Here is a 22,811-nt window from a genome sequence, read left to right on the forward strand (position 1 = left end):
CTGCCTTTTATACTGGCCTCCGCTTCCTCCTTTTGGCGGGAACGAGAGCGGCGCCAGCCGATTGGTCAGCCTCTCTTTCCCTTAAATTCCCATTCCCCTCCCCTCGCTCTCCGAACCAATCGGCTCACTCCGCCAGTCCTGTGCGAGGGGATTGTCCCACCCGCCGCTCTGGACTTTTGTGCGCAAACTCCGCCCATCCCGCCCACTCCGGCGCGAGCGTCCCTGAATTGCGCGGGCCCCGGTCTGACGCGAGCGCGCGCCGCTGTGACTGCTGCTTGCCACTCGCCCTTCCTCCCCCCCCCACACCCAGCGCTCGTGTCCGCCATAAAGGCAGCGAAGGTATCCTGAGGGGATCCTATCAGCTGCTCGCCTCCCTTCCATGAAGGGTTTCCCCCAATTGCTAGTTTATTGTGATCTGAGGAATTGGGGAGGGGTGTGTGTCCCCCAATCTTCCTCTCTTCCTACCACCCCCCCTCAAAATATACATAAACTGTTATCCTCTCTTTGGTCAAAAAACCCTTCTGGATTCTCTTTTTCTAAGTCAGGCTAAGCCTGGCTGGATGGTTTGCAGCCCTGGAGGGCCAAACTAGGTTTTTTGGAATAAGCCATGATGGTCTGGGGGTGCAGGGCGCCACTCATTGTAGGGATTTATACGTCACAATGTGGGGGGTTGGGGTTCAATTTTGAGCAAAAGAGATGAGGGCAGAAGTGGGGTACAAAAGAGATCCCTCTGCTGGATCTGTTCTTTAGACACACCAAGGGGCAGGCTGCCGATGCCCCCATAAAGAAAAATTAGCTATATTCTGCCTCATCAGCATCCTCCATCATCATTATCAGCATCCTTCTATTTTTCCTTCTCCTCCCTCCCATCTCTTCCTCCTTTTCTCCTTTCCCATTCTTTCCTTCAATTTTTCTCCTTTCCTTTGCTTTTTTCCCTCTTTCCCCTTTCCTGCATCTGATCCTGGCATCCATTTGCCATCCTCACCATCTTTTGGCCTCCCCGAGGGGCAGTCTTCCAGCAAAATCTGATTTAAAAAAGCTCATTTTCAGAATCACATCTTTCTTTTCTCTTTTCGGAAAGGAAGTTCTCACAGCTGGCCATTTTGGGGCTGACACTACCTCTATGCCACCCCCTTCTCAAATAATGCTCTTCCCTCAGGAAAAAGCTTGGGTTCATTCTCAAAAAAATGAGGAGCCATAAGTGGATGTTATTTCCTTTCTGGCCTTCAGTTTGTAGCATTCAAGAAAGTTAACAAAAATTTAACTTTTGAGTGAGTTCATGACCGCCATTTGATGGGGAGAATACCTCCCCAAACAGATCTATTCCCCCATGCCCTCTTATGCTCTCTCCTTAATATATAAATCCTCACTTTTGTTGTTTCTGGAGAATCTCTTTCAAGAAGCTTCACTGCCATTTTGAATCCCTGAATTCACTGTTCTTTTACCATAACGGTGTTTTCCCACCGTTGATAGATTGATTTTCATTATTTATTTAAAACATTTATATGGCCAGTTTTCTTTTCCATTGTTCTCCCCAGTCAGCTCAGGATTCCTAGCTACCTGTCTTATCATGATGGCATTTTATAATTTGTATTCCTCCCATAAGGAATGACAATGTCTATTTCCAACAGAATACTTGTGATAGCTATTTTCATCTTTCTTAATGGTTGCTCTCTCTGGTGTTTTGATTAAATCCTGTTTTTGGGAACAAATCTGTACCACTTATGATCTTCTCTTTGGAGTGCAGCTCTTATTGGTGTGTGGAATAAGTTTGACAGCTGAAGTTATAGTCTTGAGTTGAGGCCCTTTCTACAGTAAACTTTTGGCGTATGAGTTCTGTAGGCCTTTCCATTTAGCCCAGGCAAGAAGATAGAGCATTTTTCCCCATTTAATTCCAAAATGGAGCATATCACTCAGGACATTTTCTGTGTTTTAGGCTTCTCCCCTTGAGGAACTCTGGCCTCCTAATTCCTTTACTTCATTGTATATGCAAGTTGTTCTTTCTACTATAGCAGTGTTTTTCAATCTTAGCAAGTATGCTGGCTGGGGAATTCTAGGAGTTGAAGTCCACACATCTTAATGTTGCCAAGGTTGAAAAACATTGTCTTAAAAGGTTTCCTCTCACACTCTTTTTCACTCTCCCCAACACATTTCTTTTGTTGTGTTTTATGATCCTGGACTCAAGAAAATTTCTGTTCTCTCATTACAGATGTGGGACCAAATAGGGCGAGTTTGCTGTGAGGAAATGCAAGCCAACAATAACAATTTCAAACAAAACTGTGATGACAGGTAAGGAAAGAAAGTGAACAACCTGAAATCCAACAACTTAAATGATGATGATGGCAATGATAATAACCACTACTATCAGGTTAAGCAAAGATTGTTTTAATGCAGCCCTAAGTTGAGACTGTCGCATTGAATAGAATGAAATGGAAGTTACTAAAATTTATCTCAGAATATTAATGTATTAAATATTAATATTTGACAATTTAACAACACCTAAAGGATGGTACTAGGTTATTTAGGATGCTAAATTCTTTTTGGACGATAGGTATCATCTATTACTTCCAGAGAATAAAAATAGCAAGTACCTACCAATATAGAGAGGGAATCTATGTATGTATTTGTAAGAAATATCTAACCTTCCTTCTCTCTTTTTAACAGAAGAAAACGCAATAACTACACCAATACACTTAAGGAACTGGCTCAGATGTTGCCCATACCACTAAGGACCAGTTGTAAGAGGTTGACAAAGGTATTATAATAATAGAATTTATCATAAATGTTCAAGGAATGTTCTATAATTTTGGATCTACCCAGACATTGAAATTGGTCCAAGTTGCACAACAGATTTCATGTGTGTGCTGATTCCAAACAAATGAATAAAAATGACAGATGTGTCTTTTCCTGTTTCTGCTCTTTAATTTTGTGTTTTGCGCCACTCATTGCATCCACGGAGAACCGCCCTGCTGCCCTGTTTCGGGTGTCCCGCTCCCTCTTATTTCAGAGGCCGCGGGAGGCCCCTCTACAGGGCAGAGCAGAGGAATTTGGGAAATATCTGCAGGAGAAAATCGCTCAAATCCGGAGGGATTGGGTCCCTGTCAGTGGTCCAATGGAGACGTCCGTGGCGAGTCTTGTGGATTCGACCTGGGAGGAGTTTGACTTGGTTGCCATCGAGGATTTGGACAGAATGCGTGGACGACTGCGACCCACCACATGTTTATTGGACCCGTGCCCCTCCTGGCTTGTACTGGCATCCTGGGAGGTTACACGAGACTGGCTCCTGGGCCTAGTGAACGCTTCGTTGGGCGAGGGGTCTCTCCCGGCCGCCTTGAAAGAGGCGGTGGTGAGGCCCTTGCTCAAGAAGCCTTCCCTGGACCCTTTGGAGCTGGCCAATTATCGTCCTGTCTCCAACCTTCCCTTTCTGGCGAAGGTTGTAGAGAGTGTGGTGGCTTACCAGTTTCCATGACATCTGGAGGAAAATGATTATCTAGACCCGCGCCAGTCCGGCTTCCGCCCCGGTCACAGCACGGAGACGGCCTTGGTCGCGTTGGTGGATGATCTCTGGAGGGCCAGAGATAGAGGTTGCTCCTCTATCCTGGTCCTATTAGACCTCTCGGCGGCTTTTGATACCATCGACCATGGTATCCTGCTGCGCCGGCTGGAGGGGTTGGGGGTCCGGGGCACCGTTCTGCGGTGGTTCGGCTCCTACCTTTCTGGCCGGACGCAGCGTGTGTTGGCAGGGGAGGAGAGGTCGACCCTACGCCCCCTTACTTGTGGGGTGCCACAGGGGTCGGTCCTCTCGCCACTCCTGTTCAACACATATATGAAGCCGCTGGGTGAGATCATTCGTGGTTTCGGGGTGGGATACCATCTGTACGCTGATGATACTCAGCTGTACTTTTCCACCCCGAACCACCCCAACGAGGCCGTCGAAGTGATGTCCCGGTGTGTGGAAGCCGTACGGGTCTGGATGGATGACAACCGACTCAAACTCAACCCCTCCAAGACGGAGTGGCTGTGGGTACTGGCTCCCCGGTTCAGCCAATTAATTCCATCATTGGCCATCGGGGGCATTCAACTCGCCCCTGTGGAGCGGGCGCGCAATTTGGGCGTCCTCCTGGATGCCTGGCTGTCCATGGAGGACCATGTGACAGCCGTGGCAAGGGGGGCGTTCCACCAGGTTCGCCTGGTGCGCCAATTGCGCCCCCTACTGGACCGGGACGCCTTACGCACGGTCACTCATGCGCTGGTGACGTCTCGCTTGGACTACTGTAACGCTCTCTACATGGGGCTTCCCTTGAAATGCACCCGGAGGCTACAGTTGGTCCAGAACGCAGCCGCGCGGGTAATTATGGGGAGTACTAGGTACTCCCATGTGACACCGTTCCTGCGCGAGCTGCACTGGCTTCCTGTGGTCTATCGGGTGCGTTTCAAGGTTTTGATAACGATCTTCAAAGCGCTCCATGGCTCAGGACCTAGTTACCTGCGGGATCGTATTCTGCACCATACATCCCTGCGACCAATCCGCTCGCACAGAGAGGGTCTCCTCCAGGTGCCGTCCACCAGGCAGTGCCGGGGGGCGGCGCCTAGGAGTAGAGCCTTCTCTGTGGCGGGCCCAGCCCTGTGGAATGACCTCCCCCCGGATATTAGGAATACCTCTGACCTCCGCTCCTTTCGTGTAAAGCTCAAGACCCACCTATTTCAAGTTGCTGGCCTGGCTCAACTCTGATCTAATTTTATCGCTCCTGACGGGTTTTTTATCTGGGATATTTTAATTGCATCCAATTTACTTAGGGGTTTTAAACATTGTGTTTTTACTTGTTTTTATCTACCAATTCACCTCCTCCTAGTATATGTTTTGTATATGTCTCGGTATATGTTTTTGGTATATGTATGTTTGTCTGTATATTTATTTCCTATGTTTTGTTGTACGCCGCCCCGATTCCTTCGGGAGAGGGTGCGGCTAAGAAATAAATATTTATTATTTATTATTATTATTATATTCAACCAGAAAGAAATCCTGCTCCGAGTCCTTCGCTACATTGAACATCTGCAGACAAGCATCGATAAAGCCAAGTCACTGCTCCAAGGTCGTGGCGAGGAACAAAAAGGTAGGGAAATGCCAGAATAGAGGCAGAGAACACCCATGGTCAGACAGTACAGAGCAAAAATTATGGCCTGCATTTTTTTCTTTCGTCAAAAGCAGTTGGATCTCAGCAAGTGGTGATACCTGCCCTGAAGAGAGAGCGCAGAGAAGTCACACCACGGGCAAAAAATCCCAAGCCCCTGGCTGTCTACAAGAAACCCAGAAAGAGGAGACGGACCCGCAAATCAGGTCTGGGAAGTATTCCACAAGTTTGGGGTTTCCAGTCTTGATGCTTCAGAGTGTTCCGGTTTGTAGGTTTTTATTCCTTCCTCTGCATGATCAGCCATTGCAGCACTGCCTGTTACAGCCCATGAACTTCACATCCATTTATGGCTTCAGTAGTTTTAGACATTTCCTTGTCCTCTATTTCAGGGGTCTCTTACCTTGAAACTCTTAAGACTTGTGGATTTCAACTCCCAGAATCTGTCAGCCAGCCATGTCTTTGAGTTGCCAAGGTTGGAGACCCCTGCTGTACTTGGATCTTGGGTTGATGCCAGGCAGAGGGAAGCAGTGGATGTCACGCAATATGCTTGCTGCTTTTTGATGAACAGGAGGTACTGTACAATGGTTGCATAGCTCAGCCAAGAAAGAAACTAGATAAGTGGGGTTTTGCCCTCCTGGGAAGGTTAAAAAGGTAAATAAAAGATGTGGGAAAGGATTGAGCTAAGGAAATTGGTACTGCAGCTGAATAAACTAAAGTGCAGAATTTTCTTACGGGAGAAGCATCTCAAGGCTCCTGCTGCAATGAGGCTGGTACTGTCAAAACTGAGATTCAGCTCTTCAAGCATGATTGTATCACTTGGTTTTGTAGATCGACGTGGTGGTGTGAACAGAAAAGTGTGCAAGTACCTTGATCTGGAGGCTGGAAAGGACTCTGCCCATGCTGTCTCATACCCGGAGGAAGAGAGTCTGCCTGATGTGGGAGATGTGTCTTCTATACTTTCATCCTTCCAGAAGCAATCAACTTCCTTTCCCAATTTTAAAGTTCCATTACCAGAGCCTAACCAGCCTGCAAACACTAATCTTCTGGATCTCACCAAAATTGGAGTCCCATTTGATCCTGCAGGTGCAATTTCTTTGTTGCTTTGTTAAAAAAAAAAACCCAGTGGAGAATAAATTGCTCCTTTGTGACTGACAACATGACTTGAAATATGGGAGAGGTTAATGAGGACTTTTCCATCAAAGGAAAAAAAAGATTTATTAGATTGTGTTGGTGTTTGAACATCAGGAATTCTGTTTTATAAGACCAACAATTTGCTTAGTCCGGTATTCTGTTTCCCACAATAGCCAATCAGCAGCCATTGGATGTTTTCAAACCTGATGCTCTGGCATTCAGTTCTTTACACTGCCATGTGTCTCTAAACAAGTTGCTTCACTCTAATTGCTAACAGGCAAGGAGTATATCCTTTCCATATGTATATATAAGCCACCATTGTCTATGTGGCACAGCAGTGAATTCCAAATAATTATGAACTGGGCAGGAAAAAATATTCTGCTAGTTTCCAATAAGTCATTTTAATAGGGAAGCTCCCTCACCCGCTGAAGTATTTTTAGACAGAACTTGACATTAAGATGCAAATATTTTTGGTTACTTGAAATAGATTTTCTCATTAAACTCGTGGCATGCAATAGTTTTGCCACTTCCTTGCTAGTCTCTGCTAAATCCACTAGTCTGTTAAAATCATTCTATCCTGAGTATGTTATATTTTTTTTCTTTTTCCAGAGTTGTTGCTTCATCTAGATTAAATATTAATCCATACATGTATACATGTCTTCATGCCTTCTTCCATTCTTCCCTTCCTGATTTATGTCTGGTTTTCATCAATTTTCAGAAAAATGTTCTTAACATGGAGAAAATGTTATTCTATTCGGATTTTGTTTACAATGACTTATTTTTATAGCCTACAGAATATAAATTGGATTTTAAAGAGTTTGTCCCTCTATCTTTGTAACTGTTGTTGACAGGCTGGAATTTTGATGGTGACCAGGAATATGAGGATGAGAATACATTTTCTGTGTATACAGCACAAATGGCTTACAATAAACTGCATCAGTACAGTGGGGGCCCTGGACACACACTGGTGAGGTAGGAATGGAGTGTTGTATTCTCATATTTTGTCAAACTGCATTCCTAAACGGCTGTGGGCTTGTATTAATCAGACCATTTTTGAAATGTTTGTGGCTTTTTAAAACAGATAAGGACTTTTTGAAATCAAGAAGCGTGCCATCTCCATTCTAAAGCAGATGAAACGGGGTCTTTGAGACCTATGTTGCTCACTTAAATTTGGCTGCTGTGACTTGCTGTAGTTCATCTTATCTAAAAGCAAGTGTTGTCAGTTATGATTAATACAAGTTAGGCCTCCTTTACTTGCCTGCATTCAAAAGGGAGGAAGTTTACTTTTGTTATAGGTAGATGGTTAGATAGGAATTAAAGATTGGGGAGAAATTGTGAGTTAAGTGAGAAAACTTTGAGGATGGAGCCTCTGTAAAGCAAAAGCAGCCATTAAAAAGATTAATGATACCTCGTCCCCCTGAAACAGAGAAAATCCCCTGTAGTCCTTCCTTTCTTGTCTCTCTTCATTGTCTTGATAACATCTCAATCGCTTTCAGACAAGAGCTTGTGCACTATCACTCTTGTGAAGAAGAGGAGGAAGAAGGACCCAGAGCCAGTCCTTGGCTCTCCATCCAGTCCCCTTTGAAGTTCTCCAGTGGTAAGTAGTTGCCCGAAAATATGCAGAAAAAAAAAAACATTGCTGAAGAGGCAACAAGGCAAGCAGTTTAGTAAGAGTGAAACTCTATGAAATTTAGTATGTTTTATTGGTTAAGAGGCTTGCAAAATACTACTGAGAGGTACGGGTGCTGTTAGTAGGGTTGCTCTTTATTACTTTCAACTGCTTCTAAAAATGAGTACAGGTAGTACTTGACTTACGACCACAATTGGGAACAAAATTTCCATTGCTAAATAAGCGAGTCTCCCCTGATTTGTGACTTTTTGCTATTCATGAAATCCATAAGTGAATCTGACTGACATCCCATCCCTACCCCGTTGACTTTGCTTGTCAGAAGCTAACTAGAAAAGTTGTAAATGGCGGTCACGTGACCCTGGGATGCTGCAACCATTGTAAATACATGGGAGTTGCCAAGGGTCCAAATTTGATCATTGACTCGGGATGCTGCAGTGGTTTTAGAGGATTGGTCCAGCATCACTTTTTTCAGTGCCGTTCTAACTTTGAGCGGTTGCTAAGTGATTGTAAGTGGAGGACTACCTGTATGTTGAAATAAATAATATCCTATACATTTGATTCATTTGATATTGCAGTGGGAAGCATGCAGCTGTGCTCCCCAGGAATTGAAACCCGAAGCCACAGCTGTCCTGATTTGGGGTTGAGCCCTTCACTTTTCTCCTCTCCTGCTCGGCTACTCCCCACGCACATTCTCCAAGGTGTTCAGGAGGAGCTTTCTCCAGGTAAATTGGCAGCAAGGAGGGAGGGAATCCTTCCCTGGGTGAGATCAGTTTGATAGGCAGCCCCTTTTTTTCCTCCAAAAGCTTATCGTGTTTCTTATCAAAAAGGATGGGATTGTACCCACATGCCCATTTCCTCCAAAGTTGATTTTTCTCCTCTTCAAATATGAGCAAAACAAGTAGATTTAGAAAGATTTCCCAGGCAGTGGAATATTTTAAAACTGTCAATATTATTGGCTTGTTATGGACAACAATTCCTGTGGGAACTAAACACTGAGTACCCAAAGACTTTATGAATCCCTGGGAGCAGATACCTGCAATGTTGTAGTGTGATTGTTTTAAGGAGGAGTGTTACCCTCCAGTAAATGTAACATTTGGACAAGGTGAAAAGAAGGAAAGGGAGAACAAATGACAAAAGTTGCTTCTCCGGAACCTTTTCTTGAAATGTGATGAGGGAAGCAGGTGGCCTTTAAAACATTTTTCAAAGAACATCTTGTTTCTTTGCAGTATTGTTCGAAGATGTGTATTTGTCTCCTCAGTCCAGCAATTTTTCGCACACCCCTGCTGGAACACTGTTGAGAAAGGTAAGGTCTTTGCTACTCAGCTTCATATATTACATTCTTTCTTCATCTTCTATTCATCTATTTCGGCTTGTGGAGTCTGAATTCCAGCTTTTTCCCACCTGGTGTTTTCCAGGGGCATGGAACGACAAATTCCATCATGCAACATGATATGTAGTTCCTAGTATATGTGTTATTTATTTGCTAGATTTACTGTATATGTTCCCTTTCATGGAAGAGGTCAAGGCAGTGAACAAGTAATTCTCAACTTACAAACATTCATTCGGTGACTGTTCAAAGTTACACCACCACTGAAAAAAGTGACTTAGGATCTTTTTCCACACTTACGACCGTTGCAGCGTCCACATGGTCATGTGATCAAATTTTGGATGCTTGGCAACTGGCAGGGAAAGCTGTATTTGCTTAAGAACCGTGCAATTAATTTAACCACCACAGTGATTCTCTTAACTGTGGCAGTTTGAAGAAGCGACCGTTGCCTTTTCCCATGCATCATCCCGAGACTTCTGGCTTATGAACAGTCAATTGTACAATACAGGTAGTCCTCAATTTACAACTATTCATTTAGTGACTATTCAAAGATACAGTGGCACTGAAAAAAGTAACTGATGACCGTTTTTCACATTTAGACCATTGCAGGATCCCTATCAGTGGTGGGTTGCTACTGGTTCGGACTGGTTTGGCCAAACCGGTAGTGGTTTGGTGACCTGGGTTGCTGGAACCAGCATTGACCCAGGCCTGCCACGCCCCCAAACTGGTTGTCTGGGTGGCGCCCTAGGTCCTGTCATCTTGTTTTTTGCTTCTGCGCATGCGCAGAACACATTTTATTGCACTGTGCATGCACGCACAGCGCGCATCAAATGCATGGTGCGGCCACGAGAGAACCGGCAGTAGTGACTGATCCCTGATCCCTATGGTCAAGTGATCAAAATTTGGATACTTGGTGACTCATATTTATGACAGTTGCAGTGTCCCAGGGTCACGTGATCCCGTTTTGTGACCTTTTTCCCAAGCAAAGTCAATGGGGGAGCCAGATTCAGTGAACAACCGTGTTACCAAGTTAACATCTGCAATGATTCACTTAACTGTGGCAAGAAAGGTCTTAACTGGAGCAAAACTCACTTAACAAATGATGGCAATAGAAATTCTGGGCTCAATTGTGGTTGTACGTCGAGGACTACCTGTACATAGCCTCCTGTTTTCCCCCACCACAATCACTGTGAAGCAGATTGAGTTGAGAGTGCGTGGCTGACCCAAAGTCACGTAGTGAACCTCTGTAGGAATATGCCCATGAAGATTCTCAGTCATCCAGGCAGTCGTTAAGTGAGGCTTCCTTGGTGATCCTGTGCAGTGGTCTTAATCTGCAAGAGCAGCATAAAATCTTCCTGAGGATTGGTGCAAGAGGGAGAAAGGATTTAGGATTCTTAACAACTCTCTGCCTACTCACCTAAGGAGCCTATTCAGATTAGGTGAGAAATGAAACCCATCCTGGAAGACCTATTTGGGGTCCCCCTAACCAACCTGCTCAGACTCCAGAAACTCCTTGGGTAAGCACCGAAACTGTTCGAGCCAACAAGAAAAATCCAGTGGCCATGACTCAACTTCCAGTGAACTTCTGCAGCTGAGACTGGGATTCCACTTGGGATTCCTGGCTTCTAGTCTGACACCTTAACTCTCCCCATCTTGGCTGCCTGTATTGTTGTTCCAGATATAAATAGCCACAATCGAAAAAGGCAGCCTGGTCTGTTGTGTGTCCTTTTTACTTCTCTCCATCTGAGGTGGTTCTCACACACTTGCCCTTTGTAATTGATTGTAGTATCAAAGGTTGACGGGGAATGTTAATGAATAACTGTGCAACACAGTTTCCTATTGTTAGCTCACACTGGATATTTTTCAGTGGAGACTGGTTAAGATACTTGGCTTGAGACTAATTGCATATATTGCAATTGCATAATTTGTCCAGCGAAATATTTTTATGTAGATATACAGTATGTGCACTTGCCTGAAAAGCAGACTGAGAAGCCAAGAATGGCTTAATGGTGGCACAGTGGTTTTGCATTCAGAAGATCATCAATGCCCTTGTAACTTTCAGCTACAATGTAGAGTAGCTAATAATTCTCTGAAGATTTTGGATTGCTTGGTCAGTTGCAGTCAATGGCATTGGATGATATCTGGAATATGCAGGTTTCTTTTAACTTTGCATCCAATTGTGTGCCAGAGTCACACTCTCAAAGGGTTAAAGAAATGAAAAGACACAGGAGTAAATTATTCTAGAAGAGGAAAGAAAAATTAAACCGCTACTATGTCATTTGAGTAACAATTTTTAAAGTATCTTTGGGAGCCATGTGCTGTCTTAAGATCTACAATGTGTAATATTTTGGTCAACATGCAGTTTCTTCAATGGTCAAACTCCTTGGCTCTTGTTGTGCCCAACTGCAAGCTTATTTATTTATTTTTATTTGAATAGCCTTTCTAAGTTCCAGTAAGCAACTCTTTGAGATTAAAACACTGTCCCAGTTGTTAACAACTCTGCAAATCATGCACCGCTGAACTCAACCAATTAAACTGCAGTTTAAATGATAAGGAAACAAGGTTGAATGGTATTTTAGACAGGGTTTTGTGTTGGTGACTGTTACATACATTCATGTAAAATCTTACATTTGAAGCCTAATATTCTTTTCTCTTCTTCTTTCCTTCCCCTGTCTTCATTCATTCCATTTACAATGCCATCCCTCTGATTTCTCCCTTCTTCTCTTGCAGTCAGCATTCACGCTGGATCACTGTTATCTTTCCTACAGTGAAGCAGGTAAAACCGAGTTCAGCCCCATGTCAAGAGTGAATGAAATATTATCCTCGTGGAGCGAACAAATCCAACAGGTGGGGAACGGATTGTGAGGAACGGATCTGGTAATTTGTAAGCCAGATAAATCAGGTCATGGAATCTTCTAATGCCTTTATTAAGGACTATATTTAAACTATATATTTTTCTCTCCAAGAGGTAGACATTGTCACCTACATTGCTTTAGCTTTAAAACAAAACTAAAAAAAATTGAGAAGCTATTAATACTGCAGCTGTAAATCAGTTGTACATTGGTTAAAGTAGGCATCCTCAAACTATGGCCCAGGTACAGCCCACCAATGCAAAGTATCTGGCCCGTGGAGTGGTGGGATGAAAAGCAGCTGCCAGCTTGTAAATAAGTGCTTTAAAAGTCTTTAAAAACAGCCTTTCCAATGTTTTTCACAGTCATGTGATCCATTAAAGGTCATTAAAGGTCTTTCAAAGTCATTAAAAGTCTTTAAAAGACTTAAAAAACAGACTTTCAGATGTTCTTCACAGCCTTGTGATCCAGGGCCTGTGGGTAGGGAAGGGGCTGCTTTTAAAGTAGCAGTTTAAAAGTGAGTGAGTGAGTGGGTGGGGGACATGTCTCCACATCTCCTAGCTTTTTCAAAATCAGCTAACACTAAGTTGGCTAACACTAATTCAAATGCAACTGTGGTATAATGCCTGAAGGAGAATTCACCCACTGCTTTGATTCTCCTCATATATAAAGTACATCCACCAAATTGGTTGCTGAACAATTTTGGTAGATATTCATATGTGTATATACACATGCACAAGTGTGGCAAAAAGCAAATCAGTTTGTGAATTCTCCTTCAGGCTTAAAAGGCCTTTAGCCCCATAATCTCAAATAAGCAGGCTCACACTTCCCATTGAATTAGTAGTATGTTTATGTTGGTTAAAATTGTTCATTTTAAATATTGTATTATTTCATGGTTTTTTGCACTACAAATGAAGATATGTGCAGTGTTCATAGAAATTTGTTCATGTTTTTTTCAAACTATAGTCTGCCCCCCAACAGTCTGAGGGACCATTATCCCTCCTTAATTCACCGTTGGAGTCTATGTGTGTGTCTGTTGATTCTCGCCTTCCTCTGCCTGCATGCAGTGTCTCTCAATGCCCATCTTTGGGGTTTTAGTTGCAGTCTTAATTGGTGCAGTTTCCAGTCTGGTTTATTGTGGGGTCACCTGAAACATATGATCAGGACTTATTTTGAAGGAAATCCTGTTTGTTTTATTCTTTTTAAAATGGCCTATTTTAAGGAGCCTGAAGCTGCTGTTGTAATGAAGTTAGGCAGGTGGCTAGAAAGTTTGCGCTCTTTTTCCCTTTTGGGGGTGGGTGGGTCTTAAGTAAATAGATTCCTTGGGTTGAACAATACAGAGCAAACCCAGAAGAAAAAAGGTGGGGAAAAAGGGACCCTCCCCCTTTACACCCAGCCACCAATCCCAGCGTCAATCACCTCACGCAGGAGCCCCCGCCCTCCAGTCAATCAGCTGGGTGTCCTGGCCCATCGTTACGCTTCCCCATTGCAGCCCCTGGATGAAGATGGCCGAAGTCATCTTCCTGCTAGACCACGTTCTAAATCTGGGCAATTCCTGGACTCAGCTGCCATTTTCCCGGCCTCTTTCTGCACCTTCCTTTTTCAGGACGCCCCCCCGGTGAGACCCGAAGGCCCCAGCTCCTCCAGCGAGGAGAACAGCGACAGCACCTGGATCCCCTGCCCGAGGGCCAAGGCCACGCAAGGAGCCCTCCTGAGGAAGAAGAACAAGAAGAAGCAGAAGAAGAAGACAACGGCTGGCAGGAGAGCTAGGCGCCCACCGGCAGGCGCTGAGAAACGCAGCAACGCCTCGCCCCCCCTGCAGCTGAAGAAGAAGTGCGTGAATGGCTTCATCATGTTTTGTCGCCTGAACCGCAAGCACTTCATCCGGTGAGAGCTGGGAGATGAAACTCCAGTGGACACAGGCATTTGCTATGATTAGCAGGCTGGCAGCAGTTTAGTTTTGCTCAAGATACAGCTAGTCCTCGACTTATGACCGCGGGGGAGCCCGACATTTCTATGGCTCAGTGAGACGTGTGTTAAGTGAAGCTTCGCCCCCTTTTATAACCTTTCTTGCCACATTTGTTAACTGCATCCCTGGTTAAGTGAATCCAGTTTCCTGCATGGACTTGGCTTATCAGAAGGTTGCAAAAGGGGATCACGTGACCCCGAGACACTGCAGCCATTATAAATATGAGTATCAGTTGCCAAGCATCCAAAGGTAAATCACAGGAATGCTGCAATGGTCATAAGTCTGAAAAGTGGTAATAAGTTGCTTTTTTCAATGCTGTTGTAACTTGGAACAATCACTAAATGAACTGTTGTAAGTTAAGGGCTACCTGTATATCATCACTTCTAGAGTAGGCCTGTAATGTCAAATATTGTCCTTTCTTTCTATTCTTATAGAGTGGAAGTTGGGGCTTGCTTACTTACAGCCCCAGTGAGCTTTTTGCTACGCTGAGATTTAATTAGGGACTTTTAAATTCAAGGCCAATATCGATTTGAAGTCTCATAACTACTATATTGCCATCAGGAAGCATTTAAGGAACGTTTGCATAAATGGTCAAATAAATAAGGGAGCAAATCCTCAAAAGACCAGTCATTTTAGCAATACAGCAACAACATATAATAAATGTGCCAAAAAATACAAAAGCAAAATTCACACAATACACTTACCAAGGTCAGTTAGGCACCAAGAAACTGTATTTGCAGACCATTTGGGCTGGGTTAGCAATAACATTTAGATTTACCGTATATACCGCTTCACAGTGCTTTACAGCCCTCTCTAAGCGGTTTACAGTGTCACCACATTGCTCCCAACAATCTGGCTCCTCATTTTACCGACCTTGGAAGGCTGAGTCAACCTGGAGCCGGTCAGGATCGAACTCCTGGCTGTCAAATTCCTGGCTTGGGTAATGCTCACTACAGAAATATTGTTTTCTTGAAACCTTTGAGGGATTTAGAGACATTGATAATATCTTGGCTGCCTGCTTCTGTTGAGTTTGATCAAACAAATGTTTCAATCTCTTCCTAGCACCTGTCCAGGCATGGCTTCCACTGCAGCTACAAGGGAGCTGGCCCAGCTGTGGCGTATGATGACAAAGCAGGAGCGGAAGCCATATTGGTATGTTTGGGATAAAGGGGTCAGGTAATCCTTTGGCAAATCAGTTAGCCATGTTGTAGAACAGAGGTGTTCAACCTTGGCAACCTTAAAGACTTGTGGACTTCAACTCCCACAATTCCCCAGCCAGCTAGACAGAGAATTCAAACAAGAAAACCTTTGTTAGGCTCTAAACCTCCTTTTTATGCTCTTTCTCACAGCATGAAAGCTCGCCGATTCAGCCGCCTCAACAACCGAATTGTGAGAGACGATTTCTCCAGTGGCGATGAGGAGCCAGAACCACCCAAACCCTTCCACTTGCTGCTTGCTGAGAAATGCATTCCTGGCACCCAGACAGTGGGCAACGTCTCTTTGTTAGGCTGTATTCCATGATTCTTCCCCATTGTGATGGTAATTATATCTGTTCAGTGGGCTCTGGGACCCTCTCTCTGCTGATGATGTTGGAATTTCCCTGCCCACGGTTCTGCAATAGTGTGTGTGCCTGCTTCATTTTCAGCAGAACAGCAAGCAATAGGAGCTTTACCCTCTGGTTGACAGGGGGAATGTAGAGAAGCAACAAGGAAGGAGGCCATTTACCCCATTTCTCCTCAAAACATCAGCTTTCCCCGTCTATTTTCCTTGCTTAGCCTTGTATCATATCTCACCACCAATGTTTCTTCTGTCGTTACGCATTTTGGTTTTCTGAGCAGAACGAAAACATTGATAGATGGGATGGGTTTTTTCCCCCCAGAGTTCCAGATGTTGCAGTCACTGCAGTCCTATATATGCTGTTCTATCCTACCTATGTCCAAAACTGATCTCTAGTGACCTTGCAGAAAGCAGGATCGACTGCAGGGAGAAAACAGCATGAGGAAGGGGAACCTCTAGCTCTAGATGAAGGGGCCATGTTGATCTATTTGAGAACATTCCATCCTTGAGATTTTATATTAACTTTTATCCTTGATCTAAAAACACAAATGCATTTGAAAGGATCTACTTTTAAAAATAATTTTAATGAACTGGAGACAAAAACCTAAGATCTATATTTATTGTCTTTTTAATCTGCCCTTTGTCTCCCACAGCTTTGTGCCATAGATGTTCTCAGATCCACCCCATCAGTTTAGTTAACAGTTTAGTTCCATATTTGGCCAGTACAAATGGAGTTTTTGAGGTCCGTATAGACTTGCTTGCTCCACACCAAGTTTCAGGCTTTATTATATAGTAAATGGTTTCTAGATGTTTTAAACTTTTAACTGAGGCAAATCCATTTCAGAGCTTTTTCTGGATGGCACTGAGTTCCCACTATTCCTCAAAATCCTAAGGAAGGAATAATTCTGCAGTTTTGCTTTTGTTCAAGGAGAGTTAGGAAGTTTTAAAACTGGTTCTGAGCTAAGGAGGATTAATGCTTCATATTGAGAAGGGAGAACGTTGTCTTTAGGAGGAGTTTAAATCAGTCTCTTATATTTCTGGTTGGTTTGGATTTTGTTGAGTCATCCCTTTCCTCTTTTGGACTGTGTCCTCTATACACAGATCAATTTGTGTTTGAAATACTGTTTTAAGCTTCAATGGACTTTTCCATTGGTTTTACCTATTTATATATTTATTGGTAGTCGTCCCACCCCCAAACTCTATTTAAAATTAAAATAAAATATGGCAGTAAAATTAACTGATTGGGTGCCTCTGTGTCTCTTCTCTGATCTGGGCGATTATGAAAGTGAAAGGTAGCAGGGAGTAATCAATATATATTTAGATAACTCCATGTCACGTAGGCAGCAGAACTCCTAATCACGCCTTAACAGGCAGTAGTCCTCGATTTAATAACCATCCATTTAGCAACTGTTCAAAGTCATAACGACACTGAAAATAGTAACTTTTGGGCAACCCTCACACTTACGACCATGGCAGCATCCCCAGGGTCACATGATCACAATTCAGGCATTTGGCGTGTATTTAAGAAGGTTGCAGCATCCTGGAGTCATGTGATCACCATTTGCGACCTTCCAGGCCGGCTTCTGATAAACAGTCAATGGAAGAAATCAGATTCATTTAACCAACTGCATATTCCCTTCCCAAGGGCAGTGTTTCCTTGGCAAAAAAGAAATAAATTATAAAACACCTTGCCCTAGATAAACTTTTTTTTCTCAATTTTACCTTTATTTTTTTAAAAAATGGCAGAAAAACATGATTTGGCTTTGATGGACTACTTCCATTCAAGCCATCAGACCCAAAAGGCCCAATTGCCCACCCTACACCTTTCAAGAGGGGTATCCCAGGGTTATCCCAATCCTATGAACACTTGCTGAGAAAAAGAATCACCGGCAAAGGATCAATACCAGGCTTTTCCCACCTCCTTCATTTCTTGGTTCCATTTGAAATCCCTTCAAATGCAGTTCTCTATCCAAGTCATTAAGGTTCTTGGCACTGTGATATGCAAATCACATCTGTTCTCTCTAGGGGATAAATGTTTGTATGTGCTCAGCTGTCCAGGCCTAAGTCCTAATTAGTCTTAATTGGGTGCTTTCTACTTTAAACAGATGTTCCTGCTGCAGGAACCCACCCTGACCTTAAACTCGTGATTCTGGGCTGTTAGTTGCTCGTCTGCTCTTTACTTTTGCTTGGTTCTATAGATGTTTTTGCAGCTAAGTGACTTTCCTGCCGTTGCTTTAGGGTGCAGAGAGTGCAGAAATAAAGAATTTGGCCAGTCAGGAAATGTGCAGATAGAAGAAATTTCAGATCGGATGGCTGCAGCTTTTCTCTCAGTTAGAAAAACATGTGACATTATCCACCCCCTGTGGAACGTGGTTTGTTTTTGCTCAATATCAAATGTGATGATTCAGTATGGTTTTATCACAGTTTTCCTCTTTCGAAGAGACATAACATGATGATCCTTGCAGTTGGAAACGGGGATATTTACATGAGGAGGGGCTAGGACAAAGAAGCAACCTGTTGAGAATGTGGCAGTGTCATTGTACTGTTTCAGGATCCCAGATTTACCAGAGTGGAAGTGAGGGACCCCAGGAGGCCATTGTGGAGGGGCTGGTTCTGCAGGTAATCCACCGGTTGGGCATTGTGAATGGAGGATCCCTCGGGAACTGAAAGCTGCAAGGCCGGGTAGAGCAGTGAGGGGCTGTCAATGAGGGAGCTTTCGTCCTCGGAGCTGGGGATCATGTGTCTGTCTAGGGGCAGGCCATGTCCTTCCTTCAGAACGCAACCCTCGCCGTTCTCCCTGCAACCAAAAAGAAAGAGACAATGCCCAAGTCTGCGTGATTGCGAAATGCCAGCTAAATCAGTTGTTCTTAAAAAGTAATCTAATCAGTTGTGCGTGTTAATAAATAAATATTTCAGTCTTCTCTGATCTGGGATATTTCAGGAGTGCCTGCAGCATATCGCCAGAAAAACCAAAAAGGTGGGGTGGTCCTAATGGGGAGATTAAACCCCTCCTGTTTTTATCTGTGATCGATTAGATTTTTATTCTGTCTTTATTGCTTTAGAATGAACTCAAGACAGCAAACATACATAATACTCTTCCTTTCTCCTGTTTTATCTGTGTTTTACATAAAAAGCAGTCCAAGCTTCAGTTGATCTGTCATTGCCACCTTCTTGAATTTTGGGACCACCGTACCCTGCAATAAACTCATTTATTAGCATAACATATAGTTAAATCTACACATATTAAAATGGCTGGGGTTGAGAAACGCTGTCTTAGTGGCAGAAGCCGTGGAATGGAAGATGGAGAAGCAAGGGAGACCTTTCCCTCTGCTTCCCTCTCATCAGAGATTTCCCCCAAGGCTTCTTTTCTACATCTGCTCATGCCTCGGTAAGCCTCCCAGAGTTAACCATGTGGCAAGATGGGTAGCTAAATAAATAAATTAGAATAGTTGGCTTGAATTTCCTGCTGGCAGAGAATCCCCCTCACCTCTCTTTGGTCTCTGCCGCCCGGTCCCTCTGGCGCCGGTTCTTGAACCAATTGCTGACCTGAGTTGTGGTCAGCCCAGTAGCTTCTGCCAGCTCTCTTTTCTCGCGAGGGGAGGGGTAGGGGTTGTGGATATACCATTCCCTTAACACACTCCGGGATTTTTCCTGTAGGAGAGCAGAAAGTCATTGCAGGTAATCCTCAATTTATGGCAGTTCATTTAACAACAGTTCAAAGTTACCACAAATTCCCAGCCAACATGCACCTTCCAAAGTTTTATGCCAAATTCCCAGAAGCAAAGTCAATGAGAGAAGCCGGATTTTAAAGCAGTAAAAATGGTTGTAAAATTGGGTCAAGTCACATAGTCCAATCACTCGCTTAATGACTACATCATGTCGCAACTGAAATTCTCGTCCCAGCTGTGGTCATATTGTGGGCAATATACATTTTCCAAATAAATAAAATACCCCAAGGCCCTATCAAATCCTCTTAAATCTTTTTTTTTCTTTAATAATGGCACTGAACTCTAACCTTCCCAGATAGAGACAATAGTTCAGTTTTTTGAGCATTTTTATTGTTAATTTCTAAACGTTTTCCAGCTGGGGCAATCTAATGTATATTTGCTATAAATGTATTTAGTGGTCTTTAGCTTCCTTTTGCAGGAATCCAGAATCAGTAACCTGATTGCAGGTTGATGATTCAAAAATCCTTTTTTTAAATTGGCTTTTTGAACTGCTGCAGGTAACTGTCCGTTTTTGCGATTAGACCAACTTCAAAAGCAAACAGTATTGTTTTAAGTGTCTATATTTCAAGGTCAAGGTCTATATTTAAATGTTATAATGCAACCCATAAGAGGCAACGTCATGATTCTTTGATCTTGGTTGTCTTTCAAAAATGAGCACCCAATCCCAACCCCTTCTTTTATTTTTAATTCAAGGGTAACATTTTGTAAAGCCTGAAGGTTTGGATTGTTGTCTGTCATTTAATGGCAAAGGAAAAACTTGCTTGACTGTAATAACGGAGCTAGGGCACGTATTATCTCCCTCGGCTGCCAAAAGCTGCATAAAATAAATGGGTTTTGAATCTTTTCCAGAATGTTCTTGGAGATGCACGATTAGGGCCTCCCTCAGATGATTATTTCAGAATGTTTCTGGAGGAATTTGGAGGAAGTGGGAAATGGCATGAAAGACTGAAGCAGGCAAGAGACTCCTTCCCCAACTATTTCCCGATCTAAATTTTGCAGTAAATAAGATGAACACAAAGGCAAGGGTGAACAGGGAAAGAATGGCAGGAAAACTTGTATTATATATTTTCAGTAGACTTTTAAAGATGCAGGCAAGGCGTTAAAAAGTTTTTGAGCCGTGATGTAAAGTGAGACTCCTGAACCTTACACAACCCCTGAAAATCTGGGGCCTGCCAACCATGGCTTCTTTAAAAGCGGCAACAATTTTTTCCCTTTTCTTCCATAACAACAACAACACAAAAAAGAAGGAAAGGAAAGTATAAACCCAAGGGAGACATCCTTATTCCTGTATAGAACTTTAATTATTTAACAAATTAAATGAACCAGAATTAAATCAGGTGAAATTTTAATCTTCACCCAAGAAACCTTTTTGTCTTGTCCTCTTTCTAGTTTCTGAAATAGAATCCCCGTTTCCAAAGACCAAGGGCAGCACTCAGCCTGAAGAGGTTTTATGTCCTGATGGTTAAAAGGACATTTCAAAGGGCAGGTTTCTTGTATCAAACCCGCGTTACGGCGAGACTAGTAGGAAAAAAGAGTAGGATCGGAAAAAAACAAAGAGATGGGGGTCAGCACGCTTGGCAAGAGAAGAAAATAGGAGTGTTGGATCCATGAAAGAGGAAAGAGAGGCTTAAAAATTAAAATAAAGAAGCCTAATGGCAATTAGGGAAAAGCTATTCCAGGGGAAATAAAGTGACCCGAGAGTTGACTGTGGTAGAAACATTGAAGGATAATTCAGAGAACATAGCAGGTTTAGGCAAGAGAGGACTTGTTATAACCTTACTGGAGTATCAAGTGGTTTATCCCAAATACAAACTTTTCAAGGAACGATTGATGGCTTTTGTGCTTGAAGAATTGAAACGCTTGTGTGTTGGAAACAGAGTTTTCTTTGTGAGGAGTGGGATGTCCGCAAAAGCTTAGGAATTCCCTGAAGCAATTCCGAGAAGACCTACCTTGAAACAGTAACTGGTTTCCTCCCCGTCCCAGATGGTCCGAGGCAAAGGGAATTTGCGACGCACCCGGTATTTTCCCACGGCTCCCAGCGGCCTCCCACGCAACTTCTCCGCTTCGGTGTAGTGAGCCTTGAGCCAGAGTTGCTGAAGTTTGGGGTGGTTGTGTGGAGAGAACTGATAGCCCTCTAAGATCTTGTAGAGCTCCCGGAAATTCCCCCGATGGAAAGCCACCACTGCTTTGGCCTTCAGGACGCTCTCGTTCTTGTGCAGGTGGTCACACGCCGGCAGGGACCAGAGGAAGCGTCCTAAGCGCTCAATGTTGCCCCCTTGTTGCAAGACTTCGCACACGCAAGCCACTTGCTCTTGCGTGAAGCCAAAATTCATGGTGAAGTGGGAAACGAGGGGCTCTTTCCCAGAGGACCCCAAGAGGAGGCTCCAAAGCTTTGTGGCTTTCGAAGGAAAATTTACGGCGGTCCACCAAGGCCACTCAACATCTACCCTGTAGAAGACCCCACTGTCCTTGATGCAAAGAAGGAACAGTGGCCCTACGTGGTTGGAAGGCCAAGTTGGCTGTGCCTCACTAAGACAAGAGAGTCCAAGAGAAGTGAAAGGCCACGCTGGGGCTTCCCGCCTTCCTCACTTTGGTGGCCATGTCTCCCGTCTCCTCTCCAGGTCTGGGTGCTCCCAGGACTCCTTTCTCCGTCTTCTGGCTCTAGAGACAGTTGCCCAGGGTGGATGTCTTGGGGGGTATCGGTTACAGGCCCAGCCCACACAGGCTGCAGCTGTGGCCAGCCATTGGCCCACTCCGCAAGAAGAGCGAGGGAGACTTTTACCACGTCACCCTGGGATGGTAAACCTTTCAGTGGAGGAGGTTGTGGGGGGTATGGAAATGTGAGATGCCCCCTACAGAGGGCGGGGGGCAGCAGGAGACCCACAGAAAAGACCTGGCAGATCAGCTCAGAGGTCAGCCCGTTTTATTCCAAATCGGAGCGCTTTTTTTTGGCTTGCGCCTTATTTCGTGCTGGCTGCGGCGTGGTTATGGTTGACGAGTGTTAAGTGGCAGAGAGCTAAAGAGGGGGCAGAGGCTTCTGCAGCCACTGCTCAACTGCCGTCCCTCAGCTCCAAACTCCTCTCATCAAATTCTACTCGCCTCCAAGGTCATCTTCTCCGCTTTCAAGGGCTTCGCCTTGGAAAAGGGAAAACCCAGGAGGACAATAAGAGCGAAGTTCCTCTTCCCAGAACAGGCAGGTGTCGGTGTGTGTGTGTGTGTGGTGTGGCTTGTCTCCCTCTTCCTGAGCAAAACAAGTGTTGTTTTTTTTTCATGGGGCTGTCCTGGATCCCTCTGACAGGGGCTTTGTCTCCCTTTGTTCCTGGCCTCGCCAGGTGGTGACAGTGCAGGCAAAGAGGAAGGTCGCTGCCTCTGCCCCTTTCCGGCTCTTCCCATGCAGAGATCATGTTTCGGACTCAGAGGCCGCTATTCGCAAGACAAATAACCTGTTGCAACTTGCAAAAGGGAAAAAAAAAAGAGGCTTTTTGCAG

At 44.1% G+C, this 22,811-nt stretch overlaps 2 protein-coding genes across 4 annotated transcripts; one reads left to right on the forward strand and one right to left on the reverse strand.

Moving 5' to 3' along the window:
- The first annotated feature begins 303 nt into the window (after window positions 1-303).
- On the forward strand, window positions 304-17,559 carry MEIOSIN (meiosis initiator). 3 transcript variants are annotated; one of them, XM_081961525.1, is made up of 14 exons: window positions 304-339; window positions 2,210-2,289; window positions 2,665-2,755; window positions 5,015-5,114; window positions 5,207-5,338; window positions 5,961-6,215; window positions 7,115-7,235; window positions 7,760-7,860; window positions 8,469-8,615; window positions 9,120-9,196; window positions 11,951-12,067; window positions 13,676-13,956; window positions 15,101-15,190; window positions 15,388-17,559. In XM_081961525.1, the coding sequence occupies exons 2-14, from the start codon at window positions 2,210-2,212 to the stop codon at window positions 15,557-15,559; spliced, it is 1,764 nt and encodes a 587-aa protein (XP_081817651.1). In that variant the 5' UTR covers window positions 304-339; the 3' UTR covers window positions 15,560-17,559. The 3 variants fall into 3 exon arrangements, with proteins under 3 accessions (XP_081817651.1, XP_081817653.1, XP_081817652.1); XM_081961526.1 differs by lacking the exon at window positions 304-339 and adding an exon at window positions 397-433; XM_081961527.1 differs by lacking the exons at window positions 5,207-5,338; window positions 5,961-6,215.
- Window positions 17,310-21,656, reverse strand: LOC309396417 (homeobox protein six1a-like; the record flags this gene model as incomplete). The annotated part of the gene is made up of 3 exons (XM_081961535.1): window positions 17,310-18,392; window positions 19,083-19,246; window positions 21,273-21,656. 3 exons carry the CDS (start codon window positions 21,654-21,656, stop codon window positions 18,143-18,145), a joined length of 798 nt encoding a protein of 265 aa, XP_081817661.1. The 3' UTR covers window positions 17,310-18,142.
- Window positions 21,657-22,811: the final 1,155 nt, after the last annotated feature.

The sequence above is a fragment of the Natrix helvetica genome (genome assembly GCF_964273705.1).
Source record: "Natrix helvetica genome assembly, chromosome: 9".
NCBI lineage: Eukaryota > Metazoa > Chordata > Lepidosauria > Squamata > Natricidae > Natrix > Natrix helvetica.